This window comes from Pelmatolapia mariae, linkage group LG15 (assembly GCF_036321145.2).
Source record: "Pelmatolapia mariae isolate MD_Pm_ZW linkage group LG15, Pm_UMD_F_2, whole genome shotgun sequence".
In the NCBI taxonomy this organism is placed as follows: domain Eukaryota; kingdom Metazoa; phylum Chordata; class Actinopteri; order Cichliformes; family Cichlidae; genus Pelmatolapia; species Pelmatolapia mariae.
The window spans coordinates 8,212,898-8,239,671 of record NC_086240.1 but is presented as its reverse complement, the minus strand read 5'-3'; the positions used below and the strand labels follow the sequence as shown (position 1 = coordinate 8,239,671).

Genomic DNA, 26,774 nt, shown 5'->3' with positions numbered 1-26,774 from the left:
GGCTGTAATGAAACATACAAATGCATTTTGCATGTCAAGTAAAATTATAACTAGAAGTAGAAAAGAAGTAGATGAGTAGAAACATGTTCTTAAACAGTACAGAGTCATTCTGCATTTTTATTATCGGCAAAAACAAACCACACCACATTACATTTTAAAAAGAAGAAAGCTTATTGTGGATGTACAGAACAAAACTGCAACTGAATAACATTTTTGTATCTTCATAATAATAATAATAATAATAATAATAATAATAATAAAGGTATAAAAAAGGAAAGTGTTTTACTTTGTGAAATAAAAACCTTTAGGTCAAGAAAATGTTCCCCTCAACATGCTACTTTAAAAACACATGCAAACATAGAGCTTTCTATATATGGACACTTTCAAAATACTCTCCACATGAAATCCCATAAATAATAAAATATCTGCCACTTGCCCCTGAAGTATTTCTTGACAGAAAATCCTATAGAGTACCTCGATATGAATCTCAGTAGCCCGTAATGGCTCCATCTTCATGGTTTTCCTCCAAATTCACCGAGCCAGAAAAACTAACCATTGCTAGTTTAGAGTGATGACACCCATCCAACCCAGTTCAGACAGAGAAATAGAAGATGCAACTCTGGAGCATCCACTCCATCAGTCAAGACAGACAGACTTCTTGCAGACACATTTCTCAGTCAGCAGTCAACAGTGAAAACGCCTTTTATATAACCAAAGTCTGGGAAGAACATCAAAAACAGCACCATTTTTTTAAAATTTCCTGGATTATCTCCAACGTGACGTCACGTTGTCTCAACACAAAAGGTTCTACAAAGTCATACATGGTAGCTATGTCAAAAAAGGTTGTTTTCTAAATTTTTGCTTGATTATAGGTCTATAATATACTCTTCATCAATACCTTGTCTCTGTTGTTAGCATGCAAGAGGGTGCTTTGCAAGTGTTATGTTAAAATAAAACATTGCCCTGCTTTTGTCTTTGGCAGCTGTGGGTTTATACTTTATATCAAAATGCAGGTTTTAGTCTGCACCTTCCATTTTTTATACGATTAATTATTCCAAAATGAAACTGGGCACAACCCTGTAAGGGATTCGTGATTGTACCAGAGATTTTTCAGTGTGTTGCTGAAGGGAAATTTACTAGCAACAAAACAAATCCACCTCTTAAACCTGCTTATATTCAGTTGTAACAGAGTTTTCCTGCAACATGAAAAGAATTACTAAAACTTCTGAGCCCACCCAAAGATATCTCTGTAGTAGGAGCTGCGGCACACTAACGCCTCCATGATGTTTGACATTTTAGGATCCCAGTTTTGGCACACCTTCTGTCGGCAAGTTAAAGTGTCAAGTCCTCTGGGGGGTTCTTATGCCACTGTTCTTACGCCTTCAAGTCGTCAGTAGTTTAAGTTCAGTGCTGAGTAAAAAGTGGACTGATCCTGAATGTCCTTAAAGGCAACATCAACCGCTATTACAGAGACAAGTTAGCAGAATTAAGTGAACCGGGTGTAAAAACGACTACAGTGTTTGGGTGCTGAGCTTGAATCTAAACTACCAACTGATATGTATTCCAATAAGGGAGATCATGAACATGTACAATGACGAGCGAAAGGCTGCCAATCATACAGGTTTTTGTAGTCTCATACAGAGAGCTGCAACACCCATCATGCCTTGCTGTGGTGAAAAGTATACTAGGAGACTGGGTAACAAAAAAAGGAAAAAAGAAAATCTCGATATGATTTTAGCACTGTTTGATAAAACTTTCCCACTCTTTCCAGAGTTTACACATCACAAAAGAGGACGGGATTAATGTATTAATGCGTTGTGCTTTTAAATGAACTTGACACAAGACCACAGAGCTCCCTTACATTTGCAAGCAATAATGGAGTAGGGATAAAGAGGATGACAAGAACTAAAACTCTCGAAGACCACATTTCAATCACGTGAACAAGAAATGGCAACATACAGTACTTTAGAAAAAAAAAGAAAGATGCAACAGCAAAAAACCTCCGTAAAAATAGGACAAGAAAAAAAAAGATCAAGAAGCACTGTGTTTAAATAGTGCTACAGCTAATTTCACACCTACTGCAACTATTTTTACCACCTCTTTTAAAGTTTTTGTTGGCGTTTTATTCTGTATGGCTGTTTGGTTTGTAGGAGTGGTTTAAAAAGCTTTAACATGGCTCTGACACATGAAGTTAGGTGGTGTTTGTATTAAAGCACAGTTGCAGTTCTGGCACATTCCAGATATTGTGACTATTTAAACATTTTGGCTCTGCTTTACTTATGTACCTTTCAACAGTCAAATATTATAATACACCTTGTTACTGTGATCGTGAAAAGAATGACTAGTGCTATATTCATGGATTATACGGCAGATGTTTGCAGAACAGTTACTGATGTTTTGATAAATTATTCTGTTTAATGACAGTCCATGTATGGCGGGCTAAGTAGGAGATGACGGAGTTTATGGCTGATTGATGGCTGATGTTTGAGCTATTATAGGCCCTTCTTGGTTGGAGCGCTAAGTTTTCTCATTCCCCTTATCCTTCCGAGGAGCTCACGGACAAAGTTCTGTAGGGAGAAGAGGAAAAAATGATTTAAACAGACACACACACACACACACACACACACACACACACACACACACACACACACACACACACACACACACAAATCGAGCTTAAGCAATTATCAAATCAGATTTGCATCAGAAGCCCATAATTCAAATCTACAAATTTTCTTTAGTTTCTGTTTGATTTTGCAGGCTAAAGGAGGTATCCTTTGTCTAATGGCTTAATAAATATACAACTGACAGAAGACATGTTATACATACAACCATATCTACTCTGCCGAATGACCTAATAACACAGTTCCTAAAGATACAATTAAAAATTGTAACAGGTAATTGCAAAGTTATTTGTTATGTGTAAACACAACAGTGATTCATTCCTTGAATCAGTGCTTTTTTTATGCTTAGATGATTCATAGGTCTGTGTTCAGCAAAACAAACCAAAAACATTCCTCTGAAAATAGTCAGGTATAATGACTGGTATAAAAAGAAGTGAAAAAGCAGCCAATGCCCAAAGGAAAACTTTGAAAGACCTTCAGAAAGCCTGAAGTACTGTTGTTCAAGACCACTTTAAAAAATTACAAGGAAGTCTGGTTTATTGGCACCAAAACATAAAAAATGAGGGGTGGCTAGAGTCTTAAGCGCAGTACTGTAGGAAAGGAAAAAAAGAATTTGTACCAAACAGAAAACAAACACTGGCCAACCCCAGTCATATGGTTATTGCTTTTTAAGTCACAAAAAAGAAATGCCAGTTTATGAGGCAATAAGTCAGAAAAGGATGGAAGAAAAAGATTCCTCATCTTGATCTAATGGTTGTATAAAAGTCTGCGATGGTGTGACTCGGATCGAGAATATGCTGAAATATAAACCTCACAATTGTAACAGAGGTGACACTTATCGTGCCCTAATTACTGATACCTCCCTCCTCTTGTCACTCTCTTCTTTTCCTCCTCCTCTATCTAGATGTCTCATCTATCCTTCACTATTTGTAACAGCTTCTTTCATCCCCTGTCATTCTCTCACCAACAGTGCTCTCATTCTTTTACTTTCATCCTCTCTTCATCATTTGCTTCCAATTGTCACAATTCACCTTCTCTCTCAATTGCCTCTGCTTTTCACTGTTTATCCTCAGTCCATGTCATCTATGTTGGATTGTGTTCAAAATGGCATCTGGGCTACTGACTTGAGGGATTACAATGTGTGTGTGTGTGTGTGTGTGTGTGTGTGTGTGTGTGTGTGTGTGTGTGTGTGTGTGTGTGTGTGTGTGTGTGTGTGTGTGTGTGTGTGTGCGCGAGTACGGATGTGTAGGAGTGACACGTATCAGCAGCTGTCAACCTGGCTAAACGTTGCTGTTATCTCAGATGCCAGTGACCTTGACATTTTTTCAACAGGCTGACCTAATGCCACGCACAAACACATGCAAACAGTCACAGATGACAGATGGGCAGTCCATGCTGGGCAACATCGCCGTATGTAGAGGTAATGTGATTGTTCTGCACCACCTTTAATCACCAAAATAGCTTAACCCTAACTCCCCAACCCAGATACTTGAAAGCTTACCCGCACACACCCATTCGCACACTCAAAAACAAGCACCAGTGTGAACAGAGTTAAATGGTGTGTGCTTTTATGTGTTCTGTGTAGCTTCTGGGCCTATCTAACACTTGTTTCATTCAGGTCAGGGTGACAGTAGCAAGAAAATGTGACTTTACAAATTCAATACTGCATGTGCGGATCAATAATTTCAGGTCACTGATCTCAAGCAGTGGACATGGAAAAGATAGCCTCACCAGAAGACTTACCTCTGTTGGTTTGTAGCAGTCTATTAATGATTCCTGTGTAGAAATTGGTAAAGGAAAAACAGAGAGTTGTTTAGGGACATTTCCCAGCACTGTCTGTGTTGGCTTGGTTGGTTAGCTTTTGTTGATATGGAAAACCACGGTAATGTATTCAGACAACATAAAGACTGATAATTATGTATGTTTGACATCAGTCTGTCTTTGAGGACAGGTCCACCATACAGTAGAGCCAACAGAAACAGGATACCATACAAAGCAGTCACATGGAAAATTTGACTTTAAGGTGAGTGTTTCCATTATGGAACAACTAGAGTGAACTCAGGTAAACTGGGACAATTTCTGGTTAATCACTTCGGACACTAAGAAAAAAAAAAACCCCTGTGTATGACATTTAACTGTGTTCAGCTGCTTTTTTTAATGGGTTTTGTTTTGGTATTGGATTGGTATAATAGAATTTTACTGTTTTGAAATTTGGGCTGTCCCATAGTTTTGACATTGTTCAGGTAAAATGGGCAGACTGACTGCCAAAAAATGGGCCAGTCAAATAGTAAAGTGAAAAAGAGAAATTTCTGATGAAACAGATTGAATTCCTTTCAGGATAATTAATAAAAAAAAAAAAAATATATATATACATATACACATATATATATATATATATACACATATACACACACATATATATATATACACATATATATATATACACATATATATATATACACATATATATATATATATATATACACAACAATATAATGGCGCATGTTCAGATGCACTTGCATTGCATTAAACATCGGGAACAGATAGGATCTTATAAGAAAGCCTACATTAGTACTTCGGCCTGTCTTATCTTTCTCCTTATACTCAACTAAATCTCCCCTTATTGAATGTGCTGGCCTGACTCGAAAACATCCTTTCTATCGCATTTCTGTTACTTTCTGATCCTCTTTGCTTCTCTTTGTTCATTTCTTTTTGAAACATTGTCTACAATGACTAGTCTGACATTCTTCAGTGTCAGACTAGTGATAACTAGTCTGACGCCAATATCTATTACTTCAATATCAACACACCTCTTTTACCCTCTACCTTATATATGTACAACTGTGTTCATGTGTACATGTTAGTGTATATTTGTATGTATTTATAGCTAAGATATATACAATATATACCATAGATGAGATGCATGAACCATCAATGTCCCATTTTACCTGATAGCCCCCCTTACCTTATTTTGCCTTATTTCATCTCCTAAATGAGATTACAATGTATTTTCTGAGGACTTACAAATGCAGCCTAAAGAACATACCTGGAGTTTGCTGGCTCTCTCGTCATCACTGTTGACCTCCAGCAGGTCATCGATATCTATCTCTACCTCGGGCATCTCCTCCTCCTGGAACACAAAGACACTCTGGTTTACTGAGCAGCTCAAGCAGAGGAACTTGTGGAAGACGAGCACATAAATATGTGAAGGAGTAAATAAGAAATTAAAAAGGAAAACAAGAATATTATACACTTATTATACACAGTTTATACAAACAGTGTGTCTGAGCCTCTGAACTTCAAGCTGCAAACAAGCTGAGCATATGTAGTATTTAGCTTTTTGGAACAGGCATCATATGGAAATGTCATTTTACTTTGGGTTGGTCCATTTAGTGGTTCAGTGGTTAAAGGCTGTTTTCAGCTCAGTGCCACTTCAAAGGTCCGCTGTTTCACTGGTTCATTTTATTTACCCACGGCCAGCGCAGGGAGGATCAAACTGTCCCTCCCAGCTACCGCGTGATGTATCATCCAAATTCTTCCTTTTGGGTTTTGAAGCCAAAGTGACCATGTATATACAAGCAGTGGCCTTTATCAACAGCCATATTAATTGCAACAATCTGTGACTATACCACTCCACCATCCCTAGAATATACACAATTTCCATTTCTGATTATTCCCTATAATTTACATCTAATGCCAACGCTCATGTAGGTCACTGCACTCTTTTGCACAGGAAAGACTTTGTGTCCTAAACCGGTAATTAGTGTTTTCCCTTCCATTTACCAAATCTATGATCTTTCTCTAGTATCAACAAAGACACTGTTGATACTGGATGAATATTTTCGGCATTTGCACATTAATTAAAAATAAATAAATAAACGACTAAGAATCTTTATCTACTACATGTTCATTAAAATATACCCCCGATCACCTTCTATCAACTGCCAAGTGTTAACTTTTTGTCACTTATATGGAAACTCAAAACCCAAATCTCCATGGCTTTCAGATTTCAAGATTTTGCCAACCCTTACCTACTGAACTATTTGTATGTTAATAATTTATTAATTTATTACTTTGTAAATTAAGTCTTTACCATCCATAAAAAATTAAGAGACAGCTATATGATGAACTTATAGGATATCAGTGCTCTTTTTTTCTTTCTTTTTTTTTTTTTACCACTTTATTGAACAGTCTTGGTGAAGGTTCACTGAAAACATCTTTATTTTCTTTTGTACTATATTACTGTACTACTATGATACATTCACATGAGCCATAACCTGCAAGACTTAAGTGCAGAGATGCCCATAGTTCAGGCTCAGGCTCTAATATCAAACCCATGATTTTAAGTGAATGTGACTTGCAGCCTTAATGCCTTTCTCATCTAATGCATACTAAACAACATTCCTTAGTAGTCCTCCATAAAATTGCAGGATGATATCTATCATTATTTTGCAGTAAACTAAAATTAATAAAAGCGACTAGTTCTTTAGTTGTGCATGTGTTTGTGTAAGCCTCCCAGAGGACTCTTGTGTAAGGTGAAGCCTCGAGCATGCACTGGTATTTAGACACAGGGACAGGGAGGATGGAAGGATGGCTTGATTTTAGCTCTCAGCATTAAAGCTCAGTCACCGCTCAGTTTTGCGTGGGTGTTTCGATATGCACAGAATGAAATTAGATTACAGTTATACCTTTGAAAGTAGCCTGCAAGACAAAATATACATTCCAAGAGACAAATGTGCTGCAATATGCACACATTTGACTACTGATGAACTAGTGCAAATGTATTGCTTGTTTTAGTTAGGCAACATATACACAAACATCCCATCATAGCACCCATTTACACAGTCCAAAAAATTCTACCACATCTTAAACAGGCTTGATCATATTTCATCTATATTTGCTCAAACACACTTGACATTCACACACACACGTAGACACACACACAAACACAAGGCTACCCCACCTCGATCCTTACTCCTGACAGGCATTTACACAACCTGCATTTTAAGCACCTCTTTCTCTGAAACGTCTTAGCGTGAGGGTCTCGCTCTGAAATCCTCACTCGTTGAGGAAACTGAGAAGAAAGGTAGCAAAGCCGGGAAAGTGTCAGAATATGTCAAAGCCTGACACCTATTAGCATACGAGTGTGTATGTGGTGGAACCACAGAACAGAGGTCGTGTGCAAATGCTAATCATCAGAGGAGATGAGCTATTTCAGACTGCGGAGTGGAAGGATAAATTGATTTAGATGAAGAGAAAAAAAAAGTGAGAAAATTAAGTTAATGTGAGGTGGTGAAATGATGATAATGTTATTGTGTGTGTTGTCCTGCTAAGCACAGGCACTGATGTTTGCTTGAAACCTCAAGATCAGAATACTTATTTGTGTAAAATGATTATTTCCTAAATCTGCAATGCAGCATTCTTAGCTAGAGTGGAAGTAACTGACTGGTGAAATTCACATGATTTGGTTTGGGATCAATTATTTCTTCAAAACTGATTATTGAATGTTCTCTTAGGAAACTTTAAAAACATTGTTGAAGTTTGAACTCACCTCTCCTGATGAGGGCACTCCTAAAAAGCAAAAACTGCTGATTGGAAAAACAAAAAACTAATGGTTGTCTAGTGATAATTTGTCTGCAGGTAGTTGCAGAGACTAAATGGTCACATCACTCTCATTCGCTCATTGCCTAATTCTACTTAACTGCACTTAATTGTTACTGCACGAGTCTCCTGCTTCACGAGTCAGCCTGTCTTCAAACAATAGCAGCTTGCGTCAGACTCACTGCAATCACTCTCAGACAGATTTGCAAAGTTTTGCAAATAATCAGTCTTATTTAGAAATGCAGAGAGATTTGAGCAATCAGTTGGAGTCAGGCTGCAACCGGCTGCAAAGTAATGCATATGTTGTGTTAATTGGGTGGAATTTCCCCAGCTGTGGTGTACATGTCCATGTCCAAACTAAATTATTTTTATCCCCAGTAGGGATAAAGCTGCAAGGAAACTGACACACTGATCCAGAATAAATACCTTTTAGCAACAGATTTGTGTTTTTTGCTGAGTTACCACAGTTAGTTGGCATATTGTCACAAACAAATTCTCATGTAATTGCCCTTTTGAGCCCAAATGATAGCAGCCTGATTCCATCTTATTGCTGTTTTATCACCATCTTGGTGAACCAAAGTTGCCTTGAAGACAGAAACTCCCTGCATGTGGTGGCAGGGTTGGCCCCCACCTTTCAAACAACCATTTCAAAAGGCAACAAGATTTCAAAATCACTGCACAAAGTCACAATAATTTTACTAGTACCAAAGTCTCCAACCACTGTTTTCCTTAACTGTACCATTATTGAGGCAAACCAGCAAACCCAGCAGCGTCATGGTGCCAGACTTCCAGGAATCACGCCCATGTTCAAACAGATTTAGCAGCTGCATTAAGGGGGAACCACGTGATATTAGCTAGCTGATTTCAAAGATGAGATTACAGCGATGTTATATTACAGTGATTCATATATAAATCTTAAAAAGAGAAATTAAGCATTTACAATATAAGCATATAAGAGAGGTCAAACCCTTCAGTCACTGCCAGTCTTTCTCTAAGTTTTGCTTTTTTTTAAAAGCTGAAAATAGGTGACAAAAAACTCCATTCAGCTGGTCTTTAAGGAAATCTTAGAATATTCAATATAATAATATTCTTGCTGTTGTCTCTAAAATTTTAGACAAAGGCTGGGTTTCGCAGCCTTAGTGGAGATGAAACCTATTAAAGGTTCAAATCATCAAACATGCCTCCTTCCTTGGAAGGTCATGTTGTTTACACCTCACAGCAGCTACCTGCAAATTCAGACGTGTGAGTGGAGTGCAGAGATCATGGCCTCGGTCAGTGTCGATGAGTTTGTGCACTGTGATTTGCTGGTTTAACCTAATAATAAACATGAATGCATGAATTCGAATGAGTAACAATGTGAAAGTGAAAACCTGTCAGGATCATAAATTTAGCAGACTGACCTACTTCTTAAGATGTTTGAGGGCAAAGGACAAGTCTGTCTGCATGCCTATGTGCGGAGCTATCAATCACTCGCTTCACCCTGAATGCTCTGTGTGGGTGTGTGTGTGTGTCCCTGAATATTCCACTTGTCAGCAGGCAGTCCGTCACCCCCTGTCACTGTGATTGGTGATGACTAAAAACACGGCTTGCTCGCCAGGCGTGACTGCAGGCCATCGCCAACGAAATCCTGGCTCCTTCAAACACGCGCACGTGCACCCGCACCGGTTTTTGCTACCATCAATCTTCTACAGAGAATCACTCACCGCTGTGCTTTGCATTACAGTCCCTAAGTGTATTAAACACACTGTGTAGATGGCAAGAATGGAAAAAACACACTCTCACACCTAACACACACAATGAAGATGTTGTCCTGCTAGATGATCGCGAGCCTAAAATAGCTAAGGTCACACCTGCTGCTACCGGGAATATAATTTTCCATCTAACCAGCATACAAAATGACTAAAGGCACAATGGCAGAGAGTGACAGGCAGCCACAAACAAACAAACAAACAAACAGAAATGTGAAAAAATGGGAAGTGCTGTGAAACTGCGAACGCCTGTTTATGCACAAGAGGCCTAGATTCAGCATTTCTCACAGATGACGGCTGTTTTTTGTTTGCATATGCACAAGGGAGATATAAAGATGACTAGAAAAAGAGAGCGCAAGTTTGTGCGAAGAGGATGGTGTGCGCAAAAACAGATAACAAGGAGCAGTGTTTGTTGTAATGAAGGCAACTCTGTGAAGACGACGTGTGAGAGCCAGCAGGCAAAACAGAGGCCGAGAGAGAAGCGGAGAGCAACACTGCCAGCCTGTGTGTGTTTGCTGCGTGCAGAGATGCAGACGAAGTGAGGCATGCATGTCTGCCAGACTCGTATTCACCGACAGCTAAACAGCCAGCAGCATTTTCAGTCTGCTTCATCCGCAATGAGGTGAATCAAAGCTAATGTAAGCGGCCCAACCCCGTGACTCAACGCAAACTCTATTCAGACTACTCAAACGTTCTCTGCGAACAAAGAGTTAAACTCTGTTACGGGCGATTGCTTCACTCAGCCAAGTGATTCATAATTATTCCTATTCATGGCCGACTTTTATGAACTAGATCTACCAGTTACATTGGACAGAAGCAAATTCTACTTGAAGACATAATTAACGAGTCACATAAAACTGCGATCGAATGTTGTTTCACTTTAGAAATATTCTGTTTGAGGAGTGGCACATGACCTTTCATGAGTTTTTCAGCTGAGCCAGGTAATGTCTCAGTAAGGTAGCTTTCAGTTCATCCAAGAAACAACACATGATTGTCCCTGAAAACCTGCCACGATTCTGCAATAAAGCAAAAGGAATACATATTAATGTACCCTGGTGTGATTCAGCAGACCAGTCTTGCAGGGTATGCATATCCTCCTGGTCAGTTTGATTTGACTTTCTGTATGGTCCTGTTATCACAGATTGGCAGTGTGGTTCAGCTGCCTCATTAAACACTTCAGTCAAGTCTTTATGTGTAGTGGCATCTGATAATGGATAACAGCTGAGCTTATTTTCAAGCATAAGCTTCTCTGAAATGGAAATATTCTAAGGTAAAACAACAGAGTCAAACTCACAGACGATGAGCACTCGAAGATATTTACACAGCCAGCAGCAAACACGCTCACAGAGGAACTTAGCAGCTGGAGTGCTAGATCAGCTAACCCCTTGGGCCACATGAAACCTCACGTTGCAGGTCTGGATCTTTATGCTTATTTTTGTGGCTTCCTGCTTGCTAGCTTAAATTCAAGCTATGAAGGTGGCGTTATGATGAAATGGTGCCACTGATTATTATAGTGTTGTTGCATCATCGCAAAAACACACTTTACCGGGAGGATCATAATCCTCAGTGTGCATGTGTGTGTAAAAGAAAGAGAGAGAGAGAGACATAGATCTGCTGCAGTGCAAAGAGCTCAACGGCGTTCAGTCTCCACCTTCAGTGGGTAACACGTGCAAAAAAGGTGGCTGACATTGACTGATCCTTCTCATGTGTTAGCTGATATTAACCACACAAACACGGGCTCAACTGGATTGAAAGAGGAGTTATGTAGTAAATAAGATAATACCACCGCCTCTTCTTTAATCACTGCTCTGTATGCATGTGATGTAGTGCTTATAACAGAGACTGACAGGAAGAGATGGTGGGAAAGAAAGAACGTAGGAAGAGTTTTAATTGTGCAGAGATGCTAAAACCTTCACCCTGTATTGTAAACAAGGAGACGTGTCAAAAGAGAAGAACAGGGAGGAGAAGAATAAGCAAACGTTAGACCAGTGAAATAACAAATGCTCTTGTTTGGTTCATTGGTATGAGTATCATTTCTTTCTTGATGATGTCATTACATTGTTTTATTGTTGTCTGACCTGCCCAGGGAATGTAGATGGAAATTAGCTTGCCTCTAAATCTGGTACAATACATCTCTTCTCTTAGGAGACTAATGGCTTTGTAAATTTTCCCTGACAAATAAAAAGAAAATACAAATACGAACACAAGAGATGTAGGCCTGTGTTAAATTAGCAACCAAGCAGAGATGAAAGAAAGGGGAAAAACGCAGGAAAAATGTGAAAAGAAACAAAAGAGACCATGTATGAGACTGCTAATTACAATATATAAGAGGCGATAATAAGATACAGGGAGATGGGGAGCGCACAGATAAGTGGGTCACTTGTGATGATGATGCAGAATGCAAGGAAGAGGAGGATTGCGCAACACTAAAACCTCACAGCTCAGCTTTCTTCCTCTCTTTGCTGCCGAGCGCTGTCACATCAAAGCGAGCAAGAGCTCAAGGTGGGATGAATTCATCTTCAGAGACCACGTTAAACCGAGTAAGAGACACTACAGCGTGACAAAGAATGAAAAGAATCACAGGGCGGGGATAGGAGAGGAAACATAAGGAAAACAGGAACGGGAGAGAAGTAAAACAACTAAATACAAGGTTTTTCTTTCAATGCATGGGGAAAGCAAAAAGTTACTTGGAACAGTAACAAATAAAGGCCGGCTTCTCCTCCGTTCCTGCATCCCTCGCTTCCTCACTCACCCCCACCTCCCAGCACCTTCTTCTTGCCCTCCAGCGATGCAATTTGCTGAAACCATACAGCATAGATTATGTGACTTCGCTGGGTAAAGTTAGCTACTGCAGCAAAAGCTCTTTCCCACGCTGATTCAGCTGTACTCCGGAGGACACAGTATATCAGAGAGGAGAACTGTCAGAGAAATAAGCTTGTGGGGAGGAATTATACTCAAAGGAACTTTTCAGTTAAAAATAACAGATGATCGTGCATACTAAATTTAGGAAGCTCGTTGTGATGTAAATGTCCTAATCATTCTCCCCCTGATGTTTCTCCACTTTGGTGTTGTAGTAGCTTTTATCTCCATGGCCAAAACTTGATGTTGAAGCCATGTCCTTGCCCTGTTATGCTTGGAGTCTCCTCTGATTTATTTTTTCTGTGCCATAAATGGTCTCTCCCTTTGAGTTTCCACATATCATTCTCTATCAATTAATACATCAATACCATTGCAGTTTGGAAGAACTAGTCCCCCACCCATAGTCTTTAAGGTAATTGCTCTAATTTTATATTCTGTGTAGCTGCATCATGCCATATGATTCTCTGATTTACACTGGAGTTATATACACTTTTATATATATACTACTGGCTTTAGCCAGGTGTGCACTGCTTTTTCTCAAACAATCTCAAAATTCTGTCGTGGATGCAAATTTTGGTGACCTTTAAGTTAGGCATGGGCAACGTACGTTGAACAAATGCAAACGGACAACGTAACATTGCATTGCATGTCATGAAGATGAACATAATACATAGGAAAATCAGGAGAATTTGTATTTCTAATAAATCTTTTTTTAATATATATACATATAGATGTTAATAATCACTATAAGTGTGATTACGTTTGTAGAAAGTTTCATTCAGATTGGCTCAACTGTTGAGGAGGAGATGAAGTACATGCAGACATATATACATGCATACATGAACAGGTTGGTACCATGACTGGTAACACCACTGTTTGTGACGTTGCCACATTTTGCTCTACCTTTGCAAACAAAGTCTGATGGATAACTTTGCCATGGGCCATTCTCCACATTTCTCAAATTTAGCATGAACAGACTGTTGTTAAGAACTAAATTATGAATAAGACAACATGAACTGTGGCCCGATGCAGCACTACCGGTGACAACTCTCACCTATATTTTTTATCAGTTGAGAAATTAGCCTTACAAATCTGCAGTTTTGTTGGTTTGTTTGGGCTTTTTTTTAAACATTTGCAAGTCATGTGACTGATATACTGAGGTAGCTTCATCAATGAGAATCTGTTGGTAAATTATTTTTTTAATGACAATAAAGAGACAAATCTGGCAACTTGTTATGCTGCCAGTGTTAGGTCAAATCATATTTGAAGTTATCTCCCCTCTTGGACTGTAATCATTAACTATGTGTTTGAGGTCATGGAAAATGGTTGGCGTATGAGTACATTAGGCTAATAAAGTAGAATAAAAAAAAGAAAAAAAAGAAAACCATGTTAGGATTTAGTATTCTCAAATGCTTGTTGCTCTTTTAATGCCAAATGGGCCATTTGAATCTCTTATAAGTGAAAGCCAGAGACATTAAAATACCCGGTGGCAGGGAGAAAGAGGCGACATTATAACCTCAGCTTTCCATACCAACCTGTGCTTATATCGTAGTTTAAGATCCTTTCCAGAGGCTATGCACTTAAGGTTAATAACTACCTATGCCTTAAATCCTCCTTTAGAGATGTAGGTACTTATCCATCTACATGGCTGATACATAGATAATCTCCATTATAGCTCAAAAGATAACATCATCTGCAAAAGACAGGGATACCAGCATGATGTAATCACTAAACTCTAGGTGTTTCCAAACATCAGAGGTAGTTAAATAGAAAAAAATATATACTTTTAATGTTTTGTCAAGAGCCTTTAGGTCTTCTACCTTGCACAGTCTCTTCTTCAATAGCCCAAAACGCTCACAGCATCAGCGGACACACAAGCCTTTTTACCCTATTGCTATACAAAATCAAAATACCTAACATCACCCTTCCTCCCCTTTGCTTTAAATCCTGATTTTAAAAAAAAGTGTAAAAATTACAGTAGACTGTCAAGCACGAAAATGCCAGTGCCGGTTTTGTGACTTTATTTCACAGTTTTGTGCTCCTGCACAGGATTTATTTTACTGTATTAACCAGGCAGACAGTTTCTTCTTGAAGCTAATGGATCAACAGCTGGGGCCCATTTGGACCTTTGCCCTGAGTGTAAATGAGCACTTTCAGTCGTTCTGGATGTAAAGCATCATGAGCACCAGGGGCAGAAGCAGCCATGTTGCATATTGGCCAGCTATTTGGGGAGTATAATAACATCGGGTTAAGAAAACTGATAAAAAAAAATATGCCCTCTTTATTCTAATTTTCTTTCATCTCTAGTGGTTGTTTTTCAATTGCATTAACTGCTTTCAAATGTGCAATGTCATGCAGCACATGCAAAGGTAGACAAGCCACACGCCCATATATGAGCACACGCCCCTGACTTTGAGAGTCAAAACAACAGTCTTCCTTTTCTGCATATTTCCTTTTCTCAGACACGTGCGGATGACGACGGTATTTTGCATCTTCTCACTGTGCCAACCAGATAAAGTGAGTCAGTGTTTACATATAGCCAGATTATGAGTTGATTTGGCCTGCTTACAAAGAAACCACTGATTAACTGGATCATCTTGGGATGGGAGGAGATGTCATAGGAAGACAAGAACATCAGTGTGCGAGTGTGACAAGTCAACGCCTTTTCTTTTCATGGTCTCAGCGGCTTTCCGTTTCCCCATTGCTGGTTGCACATTTTGCAGCTGGTTCTCCCTAGTCTGTTCTTTTAATGATCATCTTTGATCAGTGTTTGGGTTCAAAGCTCTAAATGGAAATTACATCACTACTAAACTATGACTGAGATGCCTTGTATTTGTCATTTTTCTTCTTGTACCACTACATGTTGGGATTCAACGGCTACATTTGCAAGCAGTCTAATTCAAGTTAATAACCTGAAGACATTTTAGCCTCTTTTCCACTAGTATCTACTTGGCTCTACTCGACTGGGGTTTTCCATTAGGTGGTAATACCTGGTACCAGGTACTTTTTTAGTACCTACTCAGTTGGGGTTCCAAACAAGCTGAAAATGTGATGCCAATAGACTGCATGCCAATCATCGTCAGGGAGTGACATCACTGGATGAGTCATGAAAGCAACTCAACTCTGAAACCCAGCAACTAGGAAATAGCTACATACACACCAACACCGAGGTCCAGTGATACGGTGCAGATGTTTACCATCAGTTTAGCAGCAGATACACCATCGCCTGATGTCCTCCATTGTTGTTTTGTGTTTATGTCGCATACAAACAACTTCACAAGACAGGAAGCGCTGCTGTAACAAACCCACCCACAATAAGGTGGTAGTCAATTGTTGTGGAAAACAACTGAAATGAGTATGGAGCAGAGTCGTGTTGAGCCAAGAAGGTGCAAGTGGAAAAGAGGCATTTGTCATTTCCAGATCTCTTTATTTTCACCTTGTCCACATTTATTATTCATATGTGTATGTGTACACATATTTAATATCTGAAGTTATCATGTTGGTGGTTTCACTACTAAGGTCTTGAACAGATGTTTTGCTAGGAAAGGCAACCTCTAGGTACCGTGAGGACAGAATTGAGGAAAGATGTGGAAAACATGCAGGCAGACCAAAAAAACGGGATAAACCTGATTATAGGTCCTGAAGCAACAAAGCAGCCCTAGACCATCACACTACCACCACCATGTTTCACTGTTGGTATGATGTCGTTTTCATGAATTGCTGTGTTAGTTTTACGGCAGATGTAATAGGACTCCAACCTCCCAAATAGCTTAATTTTTGTCTCATCAGTCCACAGAATATTTTCCCAAAACTCTTTGGGATCGTCAAGATGTTTTTGTTTTTGGCAAATGTGAGACTAGCCTTTGTGTTCTTTTTGGTCAGCAGTGATTTTTGTCTTGGAACTCTCCCAGTCTCTTTCTTATTGTTAAATCATGAACTTTAACCTCAATGGAAGCGAGTGAAGCCTGCAGTTCTTTAAATGTCGTTCTGGGTTCTTTTGTGACCTCTTGGATGAGTCATCAATGTGCTCTTAGAGTAATTTTGATAGGCCAGCCACTCCCATGAAGGTTAATCAAATTCAAAGTTTTCTCCATTTGTGCTCACTGTGGTTCCTTGGAGTTCTAAAGCCTTACAAATGGCTTTGTAATCCTTTCCAGACTGACAGATATCAATGATTTTGTTTCTCAGAGATCTCTTAGCCTCCTTCACTTTGTCAGACAGGTTCTATTTAAGTGATTACTTGATTCAGCAGGTCTGCCAGTAATCAGGCCTGGGTATGGCTACTCAAACTGAACTTAACTTTCAAAAAAATGTGGTTAATCAAGGTAAATTCATGCTTTGGTAAGCTTGGATAACTTGTTGTCCCTTAACAAATGACATCAGACAGATTAGTGTTAAGGTGTTCATACTATACAAATACTATACAAATATAGATAAAATGCATGATAAACTTTCTTGGCTTCCTGTGCAAGCTAAATTATAATATGGCTTACTTGTATTTATAAAGAAAACAATACTGTTTTACACACCACATTTTTTTTCTGCTCAATTGCAGTATCCAGATGAAAAACATAATCATAATACACGATTTTCAACAAACCGTAATTCCTCGAGTTAAAAGCAACTTAAAAACTCTGTTATATCTAGAGCATCTTTCAAGTGGAATAAGTTGCCTTATGCAATTTGAGAATTGGCTTCTATTCATAATTTCAAAAATATCTTAAAAGCCTATTCAAGCAGCTTTGAATTATTGCAAATATTGTAAGAGGGCAATGTCATTTGTAATGGAAATTTGTGTATTTTGTCTCAGTGTTATTGATATTTATATGTTCATATTTTCACAACTGTAAAACCTCACTGTGGATGTAATAGCCAAATTATGTGGATATTTTGCATCCACTTTATTGTGTAATTTTATTTGATTGTATTTGATGGTTTGGGCCCCAGGAAGACTAGCAACCACTGTTGTGGAAGCTAATGGGGTTCCTTATAAATAAACAAATAAACAAATATCATCATTTAAAAATGACACTTTGTTTTTACTCTGGTTATCTTTGTCTATTCTCAAACTTTGTGTGATGATCTGAAACATGTAAGTGTGACAAATCAGAAAGCAATCAGGAAGAGGGCAAATATATTTTCACAGCACTGGGCAGGGTGAAGCCAGAGGAACCTCTGGTGGAGGCCCATAACAGCGCTGATATGTAAATCGGTTGTCCGACCTGGTAACAACAGGTCAAAGACTGCTTGCTTTTTCTGTTTGCTTGTCAATCACATCTTCCCTGGGTTAGGTCACAATATACTTCAGCTGTATTACGTAGTGGCATGTATAAACTTTTACCATAGTACAGATGTATCAGTCCTACCTTTCAACTTGTAGACATTTGTGATTAGGATCAATAGGAGACTTAAGAGACAGATGGCGGAATAAGTCCTGGTGAGAAAAATAACAGAAATGAGGAGGCGGAGGAAAACAAAAAAGCAGATGGGGTCAGACTGCACCAGAAGTTGACACGAGAGTGAGAAATGACAGCAGGATGGAAACTATAGAGAGGGAGAAAAAAAGGCAAAAAAAACCTTCATGCTGAGTTTTGCTTTTGAAAAAGACATTTGATACCTTTCTGCAGCCACTGTGTTTATAACTGTTTCAACAGCTGGTGTTTAGCTGCTTGCTAAAAGGCCTTCTTGTCAACACCTCTGATTTGTTTAGCAGCACATGCATGTGTCTGCAGGTGGTATGCGAAATGCGCCAGCACGTGGTCCGACACAGACCCCATCGGTTTCTATTTTTGCCCGTGTAATTTGAATGGAAGATAAGTAAACACAACAGCGACCTTCCTCGCCAGATCCATAAACACATCAGGGTCACTCATTAAAACAATTATCCAATTTACCGGCGAAATCTCCTAATGAGTGGGTCTGCCAGTCTTGGCAGTGATAACTTACTAAATGGTGGTCATTCTGGATCCAGGTTTGTCCCCTCTTTCCTCCTTCTTAGACCCACCTTCTTGTGTAATCTCGACCTTTCACAGATTTTAAAAAGCACATTTGATCGGTGTGAAACAGACCCAGAGGTTGTAGCAAAGATCACCAGTTTTCAGAATAATGAGGCAGTGCAGCTCAGCCAGCATCCTGTCATCAATCAGAGTGAGACCTGTTCGATTGATCACTGAGGGGAATCACATCCATCAACTGCTGTGGGTGGTGAATTCACATTTTCACAGGCTTGCAAAACAGAAAATAAAAGACCCACAATGTTAAACTAGTGCCTGCACGTACCTGTTTGTGTATACATGCAGTATATCCAGTAACTTCAGTGGTAACATAATGCTCCTGTCTTTGTATATGCCGATATGCGTGTTCACCCTCAGCATGGTATTGCTAAACCTATTGAACACCACTAATGACTTGGCTTGAATTGCACTCTTTACTTCTCCCCAGCAGCTACCACACGAGCCTTGCACGATACTGTATATGACTGTTCCTGCTTCCCAATATGGGGGGGGAAAAAAAGCGCGCGCGCACACACACACACAGATACACACATGCACAAAAGGCAAACGAGAAGGTCACAGGAGAAGCAGAGGGAGGAGGGGATAATGATGCAGACGGAGAGAGATAATGATGTTCTTTTTTTTCTGCCAGGAAGTTGATGCTAGGGGGACAGAATCCAGATTCCACTGTCCACTACCAAAGCACACAAAGGCCGCCTGGGGACCCTCCTACACAAAACAGTGTAGAAATTAAACAACCGCTGTTATTGTGGTGATGAGAAAAGGAGCAGGAGACAGAAACATTAGTATTATCCAGAACAAAAATGCTTCTTCCTCAAGTGTCTGTGCTCCATTTGGTCTGTACACTGACCTGTGAGTGTATGTGTGTGTCCTGATGCTTATCAATGCATGGAAAGTACCCCCGACTGCTCAGCCACGGATATTATGGCCCCCAAAAGCCCACACGGCCTTATTCACACCCATGGACGCAGACATAAACACACACAAGGCCTCAGGGCCAAGTGTTGTATGCTGGCAGTGTCTGTGCCTGTGCACATGAATGAGCTTCATTGAGTGGGGCTCTATTAAAGCTGAGCCACGGAAAAGTAGGGCATTACAGTGTCTTTCTCCCCTTATTCTACAGCATACGCCCCCCGAAGAACACACACATAGAGCTTGGTACACAAGCCAACAACATATTTACTGCTCTAGCAATCTGTTTGTCTCGGTTATTCTCTCCTTCTCTTACACACCAAATAAAGGCCTAAAGCTTCTCCTCATTCATCGATTGCTCTCAGGTGCTCTCAGACAGACGGTCTCGTCGCTGTGCTGACAAACTCTGCCTTTTAATCACCTCGGCTTGGCCTCGGCGTTAATCTGCAGTCCAACAGAGTCTACTCAAGTCTCTGACTGTGGGAGAGGCTACGGCATCACACAGTTAATCGAATCTCAATCATGATTTTGGCTTCCTGCAAATAAACCCGCACAAGTCAATCACAGCTGTTCCCTGCACCACGGAGCTTGACGTTTCTTTGACAAGTCTGGTCGAGTACTATGTTAGAGGACAGAAATACAACAGAATTGGAATATTTGGCACAGCAGAGGCTGAATCCCTCGAAGGTAAACCAAGGAGCAATAAAAGAGCGCTGTAGAGTTGCTGCTCCTAAATCCCAACTGCACTTTGTTCAACATGGATGAGGCTGTGTGACGGTCAAATGCTGCTTGGTTGACAAGTGGGCCGGAACAGGGAAGGAAGCGACAGCAGAACCACCAGAAATGCATGAAACAGCATGAAAATAACACACAGTGACTACAGTGGACACTGTTCACTGTTTTTAACACTCGGTTTCAGCTGTTTGAATGTTACATATAATGTTATATTTGCCCTTCTGGCTGATGGACCAATAACAGCACCAGCAAGAGCGGCCAACAGACCAGCCACGCCACATGCCCCCATCAGAAAGATTATGGTTCAACTCGACTGCTGGTGAACCATAATCTTCCCTTAAGTTATTCGACTGGGTGAAAAGACGCCACCATCTGCAGTGTAATTAATGCATGAAGGCCAAGAGAAACAATGCAAAGTGAATCCAATAAGCACTGTGAGAAACGAGGGTTTCAGAAAAGTGGTCAAGTTACTGGACAAAACATATGTTATTTCCTATGCAAAACATTGCCAGGGAGATATAGAGGGGTCTCAAAGCTGTCTTTGCTTTGAGTTTTATTAACATCTATTATGCAGAGGCACCGAATAGAATGAAAGACTTTATATTTTGCTTAATACAAATGCACTTAGCAGAGGTGAATAAACACTGTATTTGTCTGCAAAGATGCTTTAATTAACAGGAAGCAGTGCCATGTTGACTGGATTTTGTTTTAGGTTATTTATGTTTTGCTTATTTTTTGACTTTTTCTAAGAGATGCACTCACTTTAGGTGGGTGAGGAGGGCTAATTTGGATGCATTTGTACATTTGCAGGGATGTCACACAAAATGGATGTGAAAGCAGGGTTAAGTTTTCACGACTTTGCAATAAAAAAATGTTGTCACTAGCATAAATGAATAATTTTGACTAAAAACTGAATATTGATTTTAAAAAAATAACTATGATTATCATTTAGGTAATAATGGTGCAGCCCTAGGAGAGGTTGTGGGTTAAGTGTTTCATAGTGTGAACTTAGATGTTAAAAGTTCCATTAACACTTCAAGCTTTAATACTTTTACACATATAAAGTAATATAACGGTGAGTAATTTCTTTGGGCACTACAATGAGCCTATAATATAGTCAAGGCTTTCACTATATTAAGAGCTGCAGTGGGAGCACTTAGGCCCTCAGCTTTCTAGCGCCTCTCTCTCTTCGGGTCATCCCCTCCTGCTTTTTTTCTCTCTGCTTTTTCTCCTCCCTGTCCTTTGAACACCAAAATGAACAGAGGCAACGTGTCCCGTGAGAGCAGAGGGGAATCCATCTCTGACAGAACTCACCTTCTGTTATCCTCTCACCCAGAGAGGAGGCAGAGAGGGAGAGAGGGAGGGGTGGACAAAGACAGAGGCTTAGGGAACAAATGTATATATGAGATGAAGCCAAAAAGGCAAATTTGATATTTTGATATCTTGTTCATTTTAAGATTAAAGGATGGTTTCGAGATAAGAGAGAATATTCACTTGTCTCCTTAGAAGTCCGGTAATACTCTCCTGTCACCCACTACCGGAGTAACTTAAACAGAAAGACTGGAAAAGAATAAAAACTAGGGGCAGCTGTGACTCAGGAGGTAGAGGATTGTCTTCCAATCGGAAGGTCGGTGGTTCACCTGCCGGCTAGACTGTGTGCGTGATTGGATGAATGAAGATTTTATAAAAGGTGCTTTGAGTGCTCAGTTAGAGTAGAAAAGTACTGCTCTGTTTACCATTTAGCTATCAACAAGCCAGCCGCTCTCCATATCAGAATTTGGCATCCTGCATGGCTAAATGTATATCTGGTTTATTTAATCAATATAAAATCAAAGTTGCAATATTATTACAGCACAAGTTTCCCACGAATGCTTACATTTTCATTTTATTGCTTAAACAAAAGATGTCTTTATATGTTCACAAAATACACACCTTGGTCTATCTTGGGTCCTGCTCTTGAGGTATTAACAGGCATGAAGTGGGTGTGACTTCATGCTTACAGTCATTTGAGCAAACATCAGCAGCAAAGCCATGAGCCACCTGCTTAAACACTGCTATTCACGAATGAACATGAATGTGCATAAACTCAAAAAACAATTTAAGCCCAGATTTTCCTTAATGATTAATTATTTGAATATATAGACCTTGGATTTTATCTATTTCAGTTCCACCTTATGCAAAATATTTGCTTCATCTTTATGAGGGAAAAGAATATTTTTTTCAGTGTTGTGTGAAAGAAAGCATTGAACAATGCAGCAGAGTGACACTGTGTCAAAATAATGGAGTATTATGATGTGTTGGTTTCATTTCATTATCAGGCCCGTGTCTTTCTAACACTAGTCAACAACACCGATCTCATTCCAGCATCCAGTGTGACATCAGACTGCCAACACCAGTGAGCCAGGGGATTACCATGTGATATTATCCCATTTGCCGTGTGAAAGACATGATATGAGGAGGTGTAAGGCTGCTGGGAATATCTTTGTTGAAATCTACACTGCAGGGACTCTGTCATTAAACTGAAGTCGACCAAAAGCAGTGTTTTCTTAGAAAAGTGTTGAATTCTTTCTGTCTGGAAATCACGAGAGCTTGCGTACATGCTTGATCTACTGTGTTTTCCTGTTTATCTAAATATCCATTTGCATGAAGCAAATCACAGTCCAAAATACAGATCGGCGCTGGGCCAGTGCACTCCAGCCGTCGTCAAACATCAAATACTCCAGTCACCTCTGTGTAGATCAAGCACACCTGCTGATGACAGTCCGACACACAGCCCGAGACCTCGGATGGCTTTGAAATTGAAACTAGTCTGCTCTCAGGCAGACTCTGAGAAACCCAGGGAAGAACCAAAGCAGAACCATAAAAAACAGAAAGCTTGCAAACAAAATGACAGCTATATAAATCATACTAAGGCACTTCTACGTGCAAAAGGCATGCATGAGGTCTATATGCATTAAATGTGGGAAAGAAATAGCAGAAGAACAAACTACTGAAAAAGACATTATGACATTCAGCATCCTGCTGTAATTTCAACAAAAGTTTCCTTTCTGCATATTCACACACATACTGCACTCAGATTTACTGTTAGAGTCAACATACTGCATTCATTAACAACCACATGCGCATCCACAACTGCAGACATGAGACATACTCATGTCCCCACACCTGTACCTTATGTTTAAATAAAATTCAGCTCCTCTGTGTTGCCTGATTCATGCACATGTGCATACATGCTCGCAGACCCCTATTTAGTCTCTGATTGGCTGAGTCGGTGGCGACAGGCCTACTGTAAGGCTGTATGTGTGCATGGTTGTGGAGACCTTCAGCTTGAAGGTGTGGGGGAATCAGAGTCAGAGGAGCTGATTGGCTGTTAACGAAAGTCACAGTATCAGCTCGTCCTTAACCCACTGCCCTTCTTATCTCCCCCTTCCCCCAGGTCTGGCTCTGTTCACTTGGACATGACTTATAGATCGGCTCTCTTTCTGCACCCCTTTTGTCCCCCTCAACGAGTATTGTGGCAGAAATTTGCCACAATACTCGTTTCCAGCGCGTGCTGTCTACGCACGCAGCACGCGGAGAAAACTACCATCACATCATAAGCCTGTGAGGTTTCGCTCTCGAGGATGGAGAGGTAAATGCACGCGAGGTGGATGGATGTCTGTTACATGGGCTGATCTCACAGAGGCGCGTGAGGATGTGGTTCCTCGTTCGATACACACTGAATAATGAGACAAAGCGCGTCTCGGTCGTTCATGGCCAACGCGACTGGTGCGTAAAAAGCGCAAACGTGCGGTTTCTCTCTCGCCTGTCTTTCAGCCTCGTGGAGCCAGCCATTCCTCTTTTTTCTTAACAAGGGAGAAAATTACACGGGACATGACACATGAGAACCACACAGCTTTGTATCTCCAAGCCAGCTGGTATGAGTGCTGCAGAGCACAGAGAGACACCAGATATTTTAGCTGGTAGTCCGGCTGCTGCAGTTCTGCCTAATCCATACTGAAACTGAACATAAAAAGCAAAGTCGACCAAACAGGAGAAATGTATAAAGCGGTTTCGATTAATCGTCTTTGAAGGCGACAAAAAGATAAGATTTAAAAACACAACCTCTCAAAGAACAACAAAGCAGCTATGCAGGACCACTTTTTTTCATCCAGGGCTGTTCATTGTCCAGCCGTCTCGGTGACAAGAGCGCACAACCGTGTGCGGCTTTGGAGTTTCTTTCGACTTACCTCACAGTCATACAACACGCTGAGCTGCTCGATGATCCACTCCTCCAGGACAAGTCTTTTCCGCAGCTCTTTCCTGTCGTACTTCACGGTCACTTTGCCCTGCTTCTTCTGGACCGGGTCTTCCCCATTGATGGGTCCGGACCCCACGCAGCCCACTCCGGGCGCACCTTGGAAGAAAACACGGCTGCCGGCAGTGGGCAGAGGGGCACTGGTTTCGGTGCTGGCGGCCGACATAGCGTAATGTGCAGGAGTGTTATTAAAGAAATGTGTGGATGGAAGGGGAGGACTGCGGTGCCGATTGGGGACTGCGTGCTGCACGGCAGACGGGAGAATGGTGAGGAGCTTTTAAACAGCTGCTATTTAAAGCGCAGCGCCGGAGACAGGCGAGAAGGCGGAGCGAACACTGCAAGAAGTGAGAGGCTCTCAAACCAAAATATAAAGGTTGGTGACTGTAATCAAACTGGCCATCCTGCTGTTGGTAAAATAGCAGAGAAATGCGTAAAAATGTGCCATTAGCTGGTTAAAAATGAATAAATAAATGGGCTTAAAAGATTCAAATTAGATGAATGAATGTCTTCATTTTTGCTGCGTTCCTAAGCGAATCGCAAATGCAGATACTGAGGGCCTTTCCTCAGCGTTGCTGATATTTCTCAAATATATTTTTCCAATTTCTAAAGTAGGGTTTGTATATTTGTGTGGAACATAGAAGTAGCGAAGTCGTCTGAAATTATAGTCATGAATATTTTCCAACTCAGTACAATTCTGAACTCTTCTGCGCCACCTGTCGGACATAATAATAACAGTAACATATATTTTAATGCATATTTAAAATAAAATTCTCCCTTCTTGTGCCAAAAAGTGATTGTTTCTATGTGTGTGTTTTATATATATATTATTATATTGGCAAATAGAGTGTAATGGACAGGATTTATGAGGGCGTTATAAAAAAATTAAAGAAATGGCCTATCTTGCAAGCCCGTGCCTTATTGTGCCCACGTTATAATCAGTCTTGTCATTTAAAATATATTTGTAGAACTGTTATGTTGTATTTGTTAGCATATATCTCAGAATATATATAAGATATCTCAGAATATCTTTTAGTATATTCTTTGGGAACATGGTTTGGTCTTGGAATAAGTAGTCTATCATAGATATCAATGACATGCTGTTGGTGAAACAATCTCAGTACCTGCAGTTTGGTTTTTCCAAAAACATAACAAACAAAACAAGGACACACATATTGATGGCTGATGTCAACTCCACTGTGTAAGGTTCTTCCACATGTTCCACAAAAACAAATAAATAAATTAGGCGAGGGAAAAGATCTACTTACTTTTTCTGTTCTCCAGCCTCAGTAACTTTCACACAGTAACATCTGCTGTAATATTTACACCTCTGAGGAAATCTCACAAGTGTTAGCTTTATTTTGATACCACGATTGTTTACACAGAGTTTGTAATTGCAGAGAAATACTTTATTTATTTTGGGCATGTCATTTTTGAGCAGGAACCTCAGAAAGCCCTTTGGGGCTTAACAGGCTAATTAGGCCTCTGATATTTATTTATGCTAATTTATAGTTAAGTTAATGGAAGAAAAATGAAAGCTTAGTCTACTGTTAGCATATTTATTTGAAAGGGCATTGTGTTACTTTGTTTACATAGTAGGATATAGATCACAGTTCTTCATCAGTGCAGCATTTTCTGTAAACTCAGTAAAGGTCTGTTACTGAACTGAATTGCAGTAACCACCAGAGGGAGCAGCATGTGTAGATTTGAAATGTCAAATTTCCAAATGTTGCTCTGGATGGGAGACACTACTGATATTGTGAATGATTTAAAGACATGGTATAAACAGAATAAATTCCAGTGATGGCAGAATCATGGAGATGACAAAATGAAGCAATATTTTAATTAGTTAAAATATTATACTCCTGTTTCTAGGAATACAGTACTGTTGCAGATCGTAAAGCATAGACAGATAAATGAGAGCATTTTGATTTTGTTTTTTAAGGGGGATGGAGGTTAATATAGATATTTAGCCTCAACGTTACAA

At 40.0% G+C, this 26,774-nt stretch overlaps 1 protein-coding gene across 1 annotated transcript; it reads right to left on the bottom strand.

Moving 5' to 3' along the window:
• Positions 1-105: 105 nt before the first annotated feature.
• Positions 106-25,067, bottom strand: ppp1r14c (protein phosphatase 1, regulatory (inhibitor) subunit 14C). Its single transcript, XM_063496127.1, has 4 exons — positions 24,723-25,067; positions 5,671-5,754; positions 4,368-4,400; positions 106-2,567 (listed from the first exon to the last, which is right to left on the bottom strand). The coding sequence occupies exons 1-4, from the start codon at positions 24,954-24,956 to the stop codon at positions 2,493-2,495; spliced, it is 426 nt and encodes a 141-aa protein (XP_063352197.1). The 5' UTR covers positions 24,957-25,067; the 3' UTR covers positions 106-2,492.
• Positions 25,068-26,774: the final 1,707 nt, after the last annotated feature.